The sequence below is a fragment of the Temnothorax longispinosus genome, chromosome 7 (assembly GCF_030848805.1).
Source record: "Temnothorax longispinosus isolate EJ_2023e chromosome 7, Tlon_JGU_v1, whole genome shotgun sequence".
Classification (NCBI taxonomy): domain Eukaryota; kingdom Metazoa; phylum Arthropoda; class Insecta; order Hymenoptera; family Formicidae; genus Temnothorax; species Temnothorax longispinosus.
Window position 1 is genome coordinate 7,835,927 of NC_092364.1, and position 16,547 is coordinate 7,852,473.

At 35.5% G+C, this 16,547-nt stretch overlaps 1 protein-coding gene across 10 annotated transcripts in view; it reads right to left on the reverse strand.

Annotated features, from left to right (window-relative positions):
* The window catches only part of LOC139816883 (venom dipeptidyl peptidase 4), a 509,974-nt gene that overhangs the window by 53,978 nt on the left and 439,449 nt on the right, over positions 1-16,547 (reverse strand). For all 10 annotated transcript variants that reach the window (XM_071784690.1, XM_071784692.1, XM_071784698.1 and 7 more), the window contains one exon: positions 12,725-12,924. In XM_071784690.1, the coding sequence (XP_071640791.1) occupies positions 12,725-12,924 (200 nt within the window). The remainder of the gene's footprint in view (positions 1-12,724; positions 12,925-16,547) is intronic.

Genomic DNA, 16,547 nt, shown 5'->3' on the forward strand with positions numbered 1-16,547 from the left:
ATAAAACAAATTGCTTTCAGTCGCTGTTTTATCACTGGAAAAAAAATTTTTACACGATATACGTGACGCAACACACCCGATGCAAGTGCATCGTGCGCGGATGACATAGGTTAAATAAATTCTTTCGAAAACGGGACGAGATGAATCCAAACCTTTCTCCGGAAGATATTCCCGTCGTGATTGTCAAACATGTCGCGGGAGGAAACGAGATAGCGCGCCCTCAGAACGGCGCGACGGAGCAGGAAGAACGTAAAAATCACTGCTTACGCTCCTCCGCTGTCGTGTTTACGATTTTGCAACAGTAACGCATATTCCGTGCATGGAATATAAATTCCTGTGCGCAGCGACGTTTCCATCCACGGCACGGGTAGAATCTACACGCGCGGTACCCGAGGAGTGGGAGGAGGGAGGGGAAGAGGGACGACGGCTGGGATGGGGGAGAAAACATTTCAGAATCCGATCAGAAATCGGGATCCTGTGAAGGGGACGGTACCATTAGCCAGCCGGGATTTAGAGAAAAGGATTTTCTCTCTAAATCCCCGTCGCTCTATTAATGTCACATCTGCCATTGTTAAAAGAAGAGGGGAAAGCGGCGGATTTCCATTTTACACAAGATGTATCAGCGTCAGGTCGATCGCCCGCTAGCAGGTCTCTCTCTCTCTCTCTCTCTCTCTCTCTCTCTCTCTCTCGGCTAAGTGATGATTTTGCGGATACTTGATACCGCGCACCTCGTTTTACTCGCTCACCTTCTCCAATCGTAAATCATGTCTACGTTAATCCGTCGAATAAGCTCGAGAGAAAACGAGGAAATTACTGGTACAGAAACGTATTTTTGTTTAATAAAATACCGTGATATTTGCACGTCATGTTTGTTTCTCAATGGAAGGGAATGATAGGACAGTAAGCCCGACCAAAAAGATTGCGACACGAAATAAACGCAAAATATCTTTTACAAATAATACTCTATATCATCAGTTATCCTTTCCTTATCTTCCCACAAAACAAAGAATATTAAAAATCAACATCTTGAAATGTTGATTTTATGTGTTATCTTTTGAACATTTTTGTTTAATATTTTTAAAATGTTTCAAAGGCATTATCAAATAATGTATGCAAAATTGTTTTAGAAAGATATTGACTCACTGAAGTTATTCGTAATAATGTCGATAGGTACAACATTAGAAACTACATATTATAAAATGTTATACGTATATATACTATTCAATATCGCTGCAATAACATTCTATTTATAATTTTTGTCTACTGGGTTATTAATGAAATATTTTTTGGAAAACATTACAATAAAGTCACTAGAGAATTACGCTAATTAATTAATTGTATTTACAATGCAATAAGTCGACGAGCGTTGTAATTGATCGAGTGGCGCGGTGGTGAAGTAGACTGGATCGTTGTACCTCAACAAAACGTCTTTAATAATTAATCCAGCACGGAATGCGCTTGACACATGGTCTACCTTCCACAAATTTCCCGTATAATACGGGTTTTACTCGTTTGCCGCGTAATTTACTGTGGTATCATCATAACCATAAAATACGGCGTCTTCATCAGTATCTGCCGCGTAACATGAATAACCCTTCCACGCGATGTGTTACGTCAATGTGGATACTTTATCACATTCACGTTTGAATACGTGGAATTTCCACACGAATAAGAAATTACTAAATAACGTTAATTTAATATGCATATTAGATTATATTTTAATATTAACATATACTAGTAGCTAATATTTAATTTAATTATTACATATGCATATATGCGCTACTTTCTTCTTATCTAAATAAATTTAAATAATGATCATTATTAATATAGTAAAATTAATTCTCCCGTGCTCCAATTAAAAAATAAATTAAATTCTTCGTAATTTCACAACAATAAATATTATCGTTAACCTTTAGAGGACGGGAAGCTTAGTTTTAGGCTTCAAACTGTTTACGCGTTAAATATTATCATATATAAGGGTTTTTTGGATCGTTAAGTTTTATAGTTCCGGGAATCTAAGATACAAGTGAGAATGGGCCAATTCTGAGAATTAAAGTCGATTTCCGAGAATTTAATTACTCCTATCTTCTTAGAATAACTCTTTTGTGAAACCTTTAGATATTATGTCCCCTCTACCTTTACTACTTTCTTACTCTAACTTTACTCGTAAATAAAATTTTTTTTCCACAAAGTCCTCCTTATGAATTTGTTTGCATTTTTTATGAGTTTTAAAATATATTTTTATAACGAGATTTTGCGAAAAGTATTTCTATATTTCTTATTCGAAACTAAATATAAATAACAATTTATTTGAAATGTGCAATCATATTTTATGCAATTTATCCATCTTTGTTAACGTACCAGATGAGAAGCCTATTGTTACACTGTTCGTAGGTATAGGGTCAAATTATACTGAATTTGAGTAATTTTTAACCATTCCTATAGATTCGCCACTGCTCCTACTCAATATATAGTTAATTTAACTAAAAAACAATGTTAATTTGACTAAACCAATAAAGTTAAAATAATACACTATTTTGTTTTAAAATAATAAATTTTGACGCATATAGTATAGTTAAAAATAACAAAATGTTATCTAACTCAAGGTATTGGTTTAAATTTTATCTTTTAACATTTAACAGTGTATTATAGGCTCCACGGGGGTCGTTTATTTTTCGTAGTATAACACTAACACATATATAAAAGTTATAAATAAAAATCATAAAAAGTTTGCCCATTCTCTAAAAATTAAGAAATCCTCTAAAGATTAAGAAATTATTATGTATTAATGGAATATGGTTTCCTCTATTCTCTTTGATTTTACAACATGTATCAAAAAACATCGTTTTCGAGAGAGAAACATCCTTGATTTCTCATGACGCATCGATCTCGTGGTGAATTCTCTCGTCCAATCGATTTTTGCGTCCGAGTGAAAATCTTCAACGCGCGTAAACCAGTCTATTTACCATAGTATTATAGTTAAGAAAATCCCGAAGCTACCGTAGAAGCTAAATATACATATGTCATCAGCGAAGGCCACGATTCTACTGACGGGAACAAAATACAGGCTGTTGAGAAATTCTTGGCGTGCCTCAAGCGACGGTTTGACACTTTATCGACGACTCTTTCGCAGCTGTTCGACTGTGTAAAATCGCGAACGAGGTGCGCGCAGCCATACACAAGATGAAACAATTTCGCGTCGCCTGCGGTTATTGCGAATCGATTTCTCGCAGCATAATAATCGCCCGATTATTTTTTTACCAATAAATAAATTGTTATTAAAAAACCCATTAACACTTTAAATTTTTTTAATTAAACATTCCTGGTATTTTTCAGCCTTCTATTTCATTTAAATCTTACATAAAATAATTATTCAATCTATAGAAAATATTTTTTCGATGCAGTTCTCTCTTTTCGTTCAAGAAGCTCTTATACGCGACCTTTAATATATGCCACATGTGGACGATTCACTAATTAATTGTCATTTTCATATTAATTAATCATTGCCATTCGTAATGGATTTAACGCCCGATAACGTAGTCGGCAGTTTGTCACTAGCTCACGTTACGTACACGTACGGTGCATTCAAACGCATTTCAAACATGGACGTCCGATAGCATTTCCGGGACATTACGACGTCCACAAATACTCGGAGATGTCGGTGAAATATTTAAGGAGGTTCTACAGATAATGGATGTATCTAAAAATTGGAAAAAACTTTATGGACGTATAAATTGAGATGCGAGAAAAGTGCTCGAAAAATTTTAACATCGGTTACCGTGTAAAAATTTGCAAAAATGAATTTTGAAATCACAGTTTTTAACATAAGCTACATATGGCAGAGGGGCTCTTGGAGACAGGAAACGAGATATTAATTATATAAAGGCGACCTACCAGAGATTCAAAAAACGGAGCTCTTATAGATCTTAATCTAACCTTTTCAGAAATATCGAGAAAAACAAGGGTTATCGCGTAAAATTTTGTGATATTGGCTATTGAAACAGGCCATATCACAGTTCACGTAGCGTGCTTCGAATAACAAGGGAGATTTGGCAATGTCGCAGCGACTGCACCCGCGCGAAAAGTGTACAGCCAGTACAGCACCACAGTATGACAGCACCTCAAACTTAAGCACCTAACGTTTACGAGCGCTTACGGAGAAGTACTCGCTCTAGAATTATGTAAAATTGTGAAATAACCACGGTCATATGAGCAGAACTGTCAAGTTCGCGACGTTACCACATTTTCTTCCGTTATAAGCCGCCAGAGTCAAAGGAGCACTTACACGATATTTTTAATTATTCTTCGCTTCGATTTATATGGGTATGATATAAGCTCTAACGTCATCAAAATTCACGAAAATATTTTATGAATACTTAGAATCGATGAATTTGAAGATTTTCTCTTCATCTCTCAACTGACTAGAGAGTACCTGTAGAACCTCCTTAAACAACAGCGTATATGCCAGATGACACCCGCAAATTAGTCGTTTTAAACATGATTATGTGTAAAGAATGGTATTATTTTATTAAGAGAAAAATTTATCATAAAATATACCTCCTAATTTTTTCAAATGTATCTTTTTACAGTTCAGTGTATACTCACAAATTTTTTATTTTTTTACACTGTATCCTAATATACTTTTTTATGCAGGCTGTTCTGAGGAACCAATCATTAAAAATATATGTAATTCCATTTTAAAAAAGTGCACTTGCATTTTTTAGATACATCGTTGCATTTATGAAAAAAGTAAACTTGTAGGAAAGTAGACCTTCTTATACCATTCAACTTTTTTTGTATCACTACTAACCAAACTCGAAATATAATCCGTCCTAATTGCGTGGCTCACCCGTAGTATAAAGTCGTTGAAATGAAACATAGACTTGGGTTGCTGCGTCGTGAATAGTGATATCACTGGAGATGGACATCCGCCTAAATCGTAAGGGTGCTTATACAGGTTTTACCAAAAGCGTAGAAACCCGGAAATAACTTTAAAAAAAATGCGAAAATATCGAAAAACACGTATTCCAATATTTCAAAAAGAATTAAGTAAACGTCCCAGTGTCCGACCACATTGGAGAAAAATACTTACTATTTATTTGAACAATTAAAAATGAAAATAATAATTATTGTAAAAAAAACTTTAATATTTAACAATTAATTGAGGAAAAAGAAGTAAACCTAATTAAACATTTTTGTATTTAAAAAAATTGATTAAATAAGCACGTGTCTGTTGTTTGTCAAAATGATGGCCAATTGTTAACAGATTCGTTAAGCGTAAGCATGTAGCTAATAGTACAAAAATTGAATATTTAATTATATATTGTAAATTAATTAATCAATTATCTAATTTTAAAAATTAGTCAGAAACTCGTTTTGACAAAATTCATCCTAAAAATAACAATTATATAAAACGATATTTTTAAGTGTCCCGATACTGGTACATTAAAAGTATCAGTAGTCCCAATTGCCGGACGCATGTGCGAACGCAATTTTCAAAAAATGAGAGGTTAGTGTCATGTAGTCGCTTGTTGTAATCAATAGATTTGAACGGTAAGTATAATAATTACATGTTTTTAAAGGCATTTAATTGCATGGCATGTGAGACCTTTTAAAACTACTCTGTAAATCTGAATCAGTGAAAAGTTCCTGAAATAACATACTTTACACTGATATCAGTGAATAGTCATTGAACGCATCAGTGACTATTCACTAATATCAGTCTAAACTGTCTAAAATATGCCACTTCAGTTACTTTTCACTGATTCAGATTTAGAGAGTACTCATCGACAATTTATCTTCATTTACAAATGTGAAAATTTGAAAAAAGTTAATTATTAAATCATAATAGCTATTGTTACCATAATCAAAGTCAAAACTTATTCTTTATTACCTCATTTAAGCTTAACTGGATTTTTTATGTCAGTGAAAGAGGCTTTCCGGTGACAAAAGAACAATTAAACTTTAACTAATTATATTATTTTGCTTAATTAATCGGTTTTTTATCTGCCTGTTTATTGCAGTTAAGAACTTTATTTAACTAATTGTAAGTTAAATGCCCTATATCATGCAATTGACGAAAATAAAATATCATTAAATATATAAACATCAATTTAGAACTGTTTTTTGTCATTAAATATCTATTTATAACAATATTTTTCATCAACATGCTAATTTTCTAATTGGTCAAACACTGGAACAAGTTATGCTCTGGATACTAGGCCATAACCTATTTCAGCTGTCCGGTACATTGACATGCTCCATTACTTATGTAAATATTTAATTAATAATTGATATATGTGAGTTGAAATAATTTTTCCCTGTTTAAGAGAATCTTAACCCAGTGAACACATTTCATAACGGCAATATAACGTGGAAGTTACATGTAATATCACAATGTTATTCTTGTGATATATAAAGGCTACATAACATGGAAGAAACATGCAATTTAACATTTGTTATATGCAGGTAATATAACTGTTATACATTTTTTTTTTGGCGTTACAGTTATGTAACAAAAATTGTGTAATTGTTACGTAACACGCTTGGATCAATGTTAGTATAACTAGTAATATTCTGGTAATATTAATGGGGTGTAATGGAATAACATATACAATATAAGACTATTGATTTGCTTACTGCTCACGTTTTTCTATGTGCCCGGGCTCTTAAACCCTGCATCGTTTTATTTTGCTAGAGCTAATAATAATCTGCGCTTTTTATCATAAATTTTCAATTGTTTTTAAATATATATATTTTGTTTGAAAGGTTTAATATTGTGCAGAGGCCTTTTAGTTTGCCTTAAGGCAAAAATTATAATTTACAAAATACATAATTTATAATTAATAATTATTAATAATTTACAAGATATTTATAATTTATATGATCAATTTATATAATCATCTATCCATATCGGTAAATAACGTAATTAATCATGATGCATATTACCATTACATGTACCAATTTAGTAGAATGCATTTACGTACTGCTTCTATGTACATATAATAGATATAATGTCAATATTAAAAATTTGTGCAGCTATATACTCTTTTTAAACTTCATTTGTTTCTTAAGATGATTTTTGAAAAATATATATATTTGCGCTGGTTGTGACATATGTAGACTATATATAACACTTACATCAAATTAAGAAGTAGCCTACCACGTAAGGCAGTTGGCTCACAATCCAGAGGTCCCGAGTTCGAATCCCACCAAGGTAAGTGTGTTTTTAAATACGAGAAAATATTTATAATCATAGACTGCATCTTAAGAAACAAATTTAGTTATAAAATGGTAATAAAATCTCGAAAAAAAAAAATTTTTTTACGCTTATTATTACAGCTAGTATAACAGTTGGTGTAACTGTTACGTAATAGTTAAATAACACGTTATGTAACATGTTATATTGCTGAGTCGAAAATTGTAACTTACATGTAAGTTACATGTAACACTCTGGTTGATATAACCTGTTATATTCGGTTACATTGCCGTTGCATTGCTACTATATTACTGTGTTCACTGGGAAGTTTTCGAATAAATACAAATTATTTATATTAAAGATCTTTCTAATATTATAAATTGTATTATTTGTGACGAATTATGCTTAAACGTCCAGCCACTGGGACATTTACCTTACCTTTCGGCATAGGTGCTGATCGGCATAGGGTTTCAAGATGTGCGAAGTTGGGATGAGGGTTGAAAATTTAAATGGCACTAGCGATCAAGTAGGGGCTTATTCAAAAGGTCTTTTGAAAACAAACAAAACTCGACTAGTTTTAAGTCGCTACGACACCTCCATGCAAAATGGTGGATGTTTAATCTGCTCGTGACGAAGACTGCTTTACTCTTGAGACTGATAGAGAGTAATTTCTAAAGAAACGGTGGGAATTAGCCGGCCGGCTGGCCGGTCAAATGGCCAGGATAGTCAAGATGGCCAGATAAATTATTTAATAATTATTTTGTACTTTATACAACTAATAATAATTTTGTACCCTGTGCCATTTAAAAAAATACCGTGGCTGCTACCTTCATATTAAGCTAGAAGAACCACAATAAAGAAAAGAAAGAAGAGAAAACCAAGGGCAGAAATACAAAAGACTGAATTTATACTAATTTATACTACCTAAAAAAACTTAATGTATATTTAATCCCTTCTCCTTTAAACAACCTTCAGCCCTATTAAATTCATCAAGAGTAAAGTACAATTTCTTATCAGCAGAATTGCTACCGTACACTCGATTTGGGATAATTTGTAACACAAAAATATAAAGTTTCAGATTTTGTACCCTGTCGTTTCTTTGGAAACTATTACCCTCGATCTCTAAGTTTCAAAAGTAAAGTATCTTTGATCACGAGGAGAATCAATCGCAGGTGTTTCATTTGAACGATCGACTCTTATATATATTGTAATATCGACGTGATATTATATTACACGCGTCATATAAATCCGAATGTGCTTTATAAAAACCGCAAATAAATATAATACCGTTAGCAAAACCTAAAAATATCCATCAAACAAAACTTTAGAAAGAGATATATAAATATCAAAAGGTTCATAAAATTGGAAACTACATTTACGCTTTTTGTCTTGCTTTATAAAATAAAAAATATTTAAAAAAAACAAAATTCGGGCTTCAGCCAACCATTCTTTGCACCTTTTCACTGCTTGACGAGACGAGCGGCGAGCTGCCCAGCCCAGGTTCGTGAATAGTGCGAAATTTTCTGTTGAGGCATTCGTCGGCGCAATTCGGATATCCTTTTGTGAATGCATGAAACGTAAGTCTGATGCTATTAGGCTTAAGCTTACGTTATTGGAGAAAGGAAACGTTATGCGCGGCAACACGTAAATTTCAAACTGTTCGTGTAACTATAAAAGAGAGATTAAGCGGACTAGCAATTCCAATTGTAAGTGTCAGGTTTTTCAACGATTATCTTTCCAGATCTGCGCTCTCTCTTCATTTCTTTCTCGCAAATGAGAACTTCGAGGATACGTACGTAAACTGGTTGAAAAGTAATGCATTTTAATAAATAAATAAATTTAATTTAACCAACAATGTCTTTTTGTTATTATATAGTTTAATCAATTAATCATTAAATATTTTATTTTTGGTAAAACTCTAGAACAGGAAATCCAACTCCATCAATTACCTTGTTATATGTATGCATGTTGCGATAACCGATCGCAACACTCGCGGGTAACAATCAAAAGATTTTAACCGTCGCTCTAAAGGTTGGATTCCTTTTTCTAGAGTTTTATCATATCTCTTATATAATTAAATAACTTTCTAAATTCAATAAATTATTACATCTTTAATTATTGTAATACCCATCTTGTTCTATTTTTAGATGAAACAGCAGTTATTTCAGTATATTTTAATTGCAAATTAGTGGACGAATCATTAGTCAGTAACATATGATATGAAGATGAGCATTGTGGAGCGAAATTTTCCTGAAAATACATAACGCTGTCGGTCTTGTTCATTAAAATTTACGCGGTTCATTATATCTTGATTCAATGAATATCCTCATTTGTACCGTTTTAAAATGCGTGTGGTTTAAAATAAACGCGCGACACGACGCAGCTCCCGTTGCGTCCTCATTATTGACCGCGGTGTACCAGGTACATACATATACCATACCTGGCGATCACCAGGATTTCTGTATACGCTCTGAAAATGGACGATCGGTGGTTGTTTCGTTCCCCTTGATATCGCATCTGCATGCAGATACATCACGAAGTTATCAGTTCCCTGTAGAATCCACCGCGATCTCGCACATTTACGGCGCCACTTCCGGCAGGGAAAACAAAACGCGGGCCGAGCGTCGCGTCGACGCGCGCGATTCATCCGCAACTTTCGCAATAAATCAACAACAGAGATGCGTAAACAATTTCTATCATCTAACCCACTGGGACGTGCGGAAAGATCAATCACAGGACGCGCGATGGCGGCGCGATTTAATTATTCGGCCTAGTCGCCGATCGATTGTGCGAAAGATCGTAATGATGAAGACTTTAAATTGCGCAAAATTCCGATTCCGCAAAACTACAGGATGCTAAAATCTCGAGAGAAACCATGGATAAACCTCCAATCCTTTTTCGCCCGCTTATTTACAATCTATTATAATTTTGAGTAATCACGACCTGCGCTATTTGAATACTCAGATTTACGCCTCCAAATGTTTTACCACATTTTATCTCTCTAAAAAATCCTGCAATGTAAAAATATAAAATAAACAAGAGAGGAAGAGAAGAAAGTACCGTAAAAAAAAATTGGGAACGGGATTGTTGCGCTGTCGATGAACGCGCGCTGAAAATCCAACGTCGTTAATTGAAAAATTCCCGACATTTCGTCGACGCAATGATTGTAACGCGAGAACGCGCGAATAAATATGACCCCCGCGCCAGGAGAGATATGGATCTCTCGCATCGGTCAGGCGTTCAGAATGACGTGGACGACACCGTCGTCGACCTCGTCGAAGATAATCGGTCGAATACACATGCAGTAAAAGCGCGTCGCGCGATCCTGCATTTTAAATCATGCCCCCGACTTTTTCCGTCGCAGCTTTTCAACGGCGCGGCGGCAGCTGGCACGGCCCAGCTGCCAATAGCACAGGCGTTATCCGGTCAATTTACCGCGTTTATCCCTTTAAATATGGACGCGCGCCCCGTTGATCCACTCGTTATTCCCGATTTCGCGATGCTAAGCGCTGTTTTTCACAGCCGCGAGCGTTTTTATGCGGCTCTGTCGGGAAAGTTGGCAATAACAATCGCGAACAATAATAACCGTCATTCACCATCGTTGATTATTGTTGACATTCGACGGCAAAGTCGATTTCACCCGTTTATCGCAATGTACGACTTCCAGAATGGGCTATTTAATTAATAAAATTGTTTTAACATCAACAATGCGAAATTATTTCGGTTTTTAAAGCGCCTGTACGGACGTAGATATATTTTACGTGGAATAATAATGGTGTTTGAAATTTCGATCAAATTAGCTACGGGTATCTTCAAACCATTGAAACAAAACTGTATTTCCATCCTTTATTTTTTTCTCTCTTTCTCTTCCTGCATGTTTCCACGCGTGGAATCGATGCCGAATTTATTACCGCTATGGCATACATATTCATCGTGACGGGCGTCACTCACAGGATATAGAAACTAAATCTACTGGAAGTGAGACCGTAACCATCAAACTCTCTCGCATTGTTCTTACTTTCTCGATTGACGCTGATGAATTTTTACACGCCTTCATCCGTTGATTCACCGGTTGTCGCCGCGCGATAAAACGAGTTGCGACGTCTAAAGGGACAAGGGTTGGAAAAAAGAGCATGGTTGATGAAGATTCAGCAATGTGCAAACGCGGACAAACATCCTCAGGAGCTACGCGAATTACAACGCTGAATATACGGCGCCTCTCTTTCGCGTCGTCCTGTATATTACCGTTTCGCACGAAATAAAAACTTGCAAATCCGATTAGCGAATAATATTTTAAGAGTTCGCAATATTTGTAAGAATTCGACTTGGGATCCGGTTATAATAAAAACGATATATTTAATTTTACAATCCTATGATACGACAGATAGATTAATTTCTCGTGTATGTGATTCCATAGAAAATTTTTTAGAATATATGTATATTAATTTTCAGTGAGTTAGACGTGACAGAGAGCAATAAAGGGGAGATGGCACGTGCGTAGCATTCAACTACAAATATTTTCTTCCTCCCGGTAAAAGCCGTATCAATTTGCATTTCTAATTAGCCATTAGCATAAAGCTAGTTTCTTATTACTTAGCACGAGAAGAGCGGCATAAGCAGCAACAACAGGCGTTCACATCTAATCTCACGTATTTCAGTTAAACGAAATTACAAAGCGGACAATATCCGTCGAATTATTCAACGCCTCGTATACATCGCTGCATCGCTGTATTCCTGCAGCGTGTCGCGTTGCCAGCTCCGCTTTAAACGAATGTTTTATAAAAAATAAATAAAATATTTTTACGTTAAACGGAGGGGTTGTTGTATACATTTTGTAGAAACAGATCCCTCAAAGGGATAAATGAAAAATATTGCGTGACTCGTTGAATTGTTGCCATACGCGTGCGGGTGCGGACGCAATGAATTGAAACGCTCTTTTGTGTAGTTTGATCGCTAAAAGTGCATAGCGCGATATATCGGCTTTACACAAGATTTACGCTTGTTAGATAGCCTCGTATCTTTAACTCAATTTACTCTTGTTATCTTTTTCATTCTGTTTCATTCACGTATTACTTTCGAATTGAACAATTAAAAAGAGGTGTATTTTAATGCGAAAAAGAAAGTATTTGAAAATACTAGATCGCCATGCTTTTAAAAAAAGCGTTTTTCACGCAGAAAATTTGTCAGAAGAAAGTCTTGTTAAATAACCCTTCGTCTGTAAAGTTTTTTTTGCACTCTCGGAGTGTAAACGTGGATCTGTCACCCCTTTTACGCTAATTTTTTCTACCTCAAATATTTTAAAGAATCTGAAAAAAATTCACAAAACATCTGTCCACATTGTAGTTGATGATTTTATAGTCATTTTGATAAACATCACTTATTTAATATTTTCTGGCAGGCTTGCAAGTTTTACAGTTACAAGCAAATATTATTTTGGACGCCGCGCGCCGTAGACTCACGTTTACAGACGGAGGGACAATTCTAATAAAGAACAAATATGGAATATATTTTGATTAGACTATTTACCTTCATACACCCAGTCCGGTACTCCATTGTAAATAGTTCCAAACACTCCCGTGTTGGTTATCTGATAGTCATTGGCCACCTCTGCCTCCGGTCTGTAGTAGATATTGTTCTGGTGAACGTAGATCAGGGCGTTGCCGCGCGGTGCCCAGATCGCGAGCTGCAACGGCGTCGACTCGTTTGCCGCCAATATCGTCTCCGTTCTGCAAACATAACAAACAACGTGTTTCGTAATACAGTGAAAACAACGACTCTCGCAGTTATTTTCTCGCCGCCGCGCCGCGTCTGCGTTTTCCAAGACAGAGACCACTCGCGGAGGGTTTTTACGCTTTCGCGGAGAAGAAACTGACGCGCGCAACTTTCCCGCTTTTTCGTGCTTCCTATTTCACGTTTCCCCGTTGTAAATAAAATGTTCATCAGTTTATCTCTCAGTCAGAACATTGCGCTTTCAAGGACGGATGTGCGCGGTTACGGTAAAAATGTTACGAATGCAAGAGTACTTTTTACTACTTTAGTACTAGTTTTGTACAAAATTACAAAAGGAGAAAACGCAGTAGAAGCCAAGAAGATGGAGTACACACACATACACGCGTACGTGTTATTGCCTTAAATTGAGAAGTGAAAAATGTTACGAAATAATGTTAGGTAGCACGACAGGCTAAACGTCTCATATATTTTGTATTTTTAATTTTGCTAATATACCGCCCGTTGGACGAAATGCCGCGACACACACTTTTACAAAAACTTTTCTCTCGAAATTATTCGCGAGTTAATAACAAAATATATAAAACGCGAAATACGAGATGCAAAAACATCAAGTTAGTGGAATTACTAGCTGCTGGCCTCTTAATCTAACGTACAAAGTGGCAGCATAGCGCAACGTCATAAAGTTAATAATTAAAATTGAAGATTTGGTGTGTATCGCTTACAGGTTAGTGTATAAGCTTTTATTTTGCAGTCAATCTACTTTACAGATTCTTAATCGCTTTTTGTTGCATGTAAAACTAAGATAGAACTTTAGTGTAGTCTATTTAGTAAGTATCATATGAGTGATATACATTTCTTTGTGCACAATAAAAAAGTAAAGACAGCGATATCGGATAATTTTGAGATAGTTTGTATAATAAATATATGAAATAATTATTATTATTATTAATGTAATAAGACTATTTTATTATTAATACGTCTTAAAATGCAATAAAAATTATTTTTTTGCAAGATTAATATAAATGGTTCACCTTACCTGACATGGTTCAAATTACCCTACAAAAATCTATCTTCGAAAATTGTATATAACTATAATATTAAACTCACCATAAATAAACGAAATTTGTTAGGAATACATTGTAACAAATATTTGGCATTACAACTCAGCGAAAAAAAAGTTCAGCTATCTTTAGTTATTATAGGTTTTAAATTATCTTAAAAAAGGCTTAGGCTGGTTCAAATTACCCGAATTTCCTCTAAGCTCGTCTCGCTCATCGATCTCACAATCAATCGGATAAATTCACGCTTACAATAGGGTTGGTATCGAAATTCGGGTACATGAAGTTGAGACAGATAGAGGATACTATGTAAGCTGTCGGATCACGTCCGCGTTATTATTGCTTAGCGTTCGTGACCGATCTGCTGCAACCAACAATGATGTCACAGTGTCCCGGTTGAACAATGCCGTAACTCTGTATGATTTTAGGCGGGGTTCCTAGTTTCGAACTGCCGGACAACCCGGAGACATAGTCCCGCATAACTACAGCGCGCGCCGTATTGTCACGGTGGCTTTGGCCGGGGAAACGTAATACGGGCCACAAATTCTTCGTCAAAGGTTCGAAATCCAAACAATAGCGCGGCGGATTATTACCGGCAAGGGAACGATCGAATAAAACGGCAAATAAGTAATTACTCGCGGGGAATAATTACGATTATAATTCAGAGATGCAATTAACATCGAAATGGGTGTAGCGTATTATTGTTCCCACCAATATGCGGTGTTTCTGCATATTGGTAACACTACGTTTAGGAAACTACATTATTGATGCTTTCAGCACGACAGAAACTATTATGGAATTGTATGTTATTGCTGGCAATAAATTATCGCTTATCACGTTATCACGTGCATTAATTGACTTATTATTCATACAATATAAATAAAGTTACACTAATTAATTTTGTGGTAATAAAATTTTATCAAATCCCTCCTTTGCACTACATAAATACGTTTATCCCTTACATTGTTTATAACTTTTTTAATTACGTAATCCTCATTTAATTTAATTTAATTTTAATTTTTAATTCTCTTTCAATCTTATGATTCTGTTTTGCGCTTTTTGTTTTGCGCTTAAATATGTCTGTAAAAAAAATAGTCGGATAGACATTTTCAATGTTTTTTTTCCTAATGCCCGCATTTTCGGCATTTTACGACTTTCTCGTAAATTAAGTTTAGATCGGGTAATTTCTGCCAAGACTAAAGACCTCTCTGAGCTCGTTCGCGATTAGGTAGAGACGCTGTTTACAAACGGCTTGAGAAAAGCCGATTAAGGGAAGTTGATTTTTGCCCTCGCGTGCGTCGTAAAAATATCATTGTAGGATCCTACAATGTAGACAATGTAAATCGACGGGAAACACTCCAACCGTTTGTTTACTCGAGTACCAAAGCCGTAGATTTTATGAATCGACCTTTTTGTGGTTGTGTATATCTACAGAAAATATAGTCCTTTTATCGCGTTATCTCACGTGCCGTAAAAGCGCCAATAAAGTTTGATATTTCACTCTCTTAACGTCGGATTAAGATGCACAGTTTCAAGATGCTCGAGACGCATTCAGCAATAAGATGTTCCGCGCGACATGCGACGGGAATAAACGAGAATGACGCGACGCGATGTACGTGTTCCGCTCACATGCTCGACATTGTTATCTCTCTCTCTCTCTCTCTCTCTTTTTCATTGTCATTTTGGATAAAAGTTTTATCCATTTCGGATAAAAGCTTTAAAATCGAGATCGGACTCTGATACGTGGCAGATTGCCAACTCTGCAACGTCCGTTTTCGCATACGGAAAACTATCGGAATCCATTCGCGTACGAACTATTGGCAAATACGTTATCGGAAGAAAACGAATGAAGTCATTGAACCGCTATCTCATAGCATTCTGGTAGATTAATTAAATAATTACGCGGAAATGATTTTTCGTGAAACATCGAACTTATCCTTCCAGTTTACATCACGATCTTTTGACTCGTCGATTGCTTCTATAAGAAGTAAGACGTGCTACAAGTTTTCGTTTAATCGAGCAAACCAATCGGCTTATCTTTTTTATGGATCTTTGAGATTTTGAAATTTAAACGAGCACCATATTTGTAAGCGATCTTTCGCTACGTTAATTCTCACTGCGTTCTTTGCTTATACTTTTTACGAGAATTTTGCTTCCAATCTATAAAAGAACCTCGAAAATATCACGAAACATGCGAGTTTCATCTTACGTCGCCGCAATATAGGTCCACAAATGCATATGTTCTCAGATACGTTTCCAGATGCATATACACTTATGTACACATTCGAAAGAGAATAGGAAGAAAATGTTTAAGAGAGATGGAACGAGAGGAGAAACGAGACGAAGAAAGAGAGAGAGCCTCTTCTCTGCAGACAGTAAAATCGGGAGCAGTTCGGATATAAACCAAAAGTATGCATCGCGTTCTGAAATTGATTTTGTGACGGCTTCTGAGATTACAGATGGAACAAACAAACACGTTTACGATTATGTAACCACACGTATACGTTTGGGAATAGTAAGCACATGAAAATCGCTTGAAATCTACGAGTACTCCGTAAAAT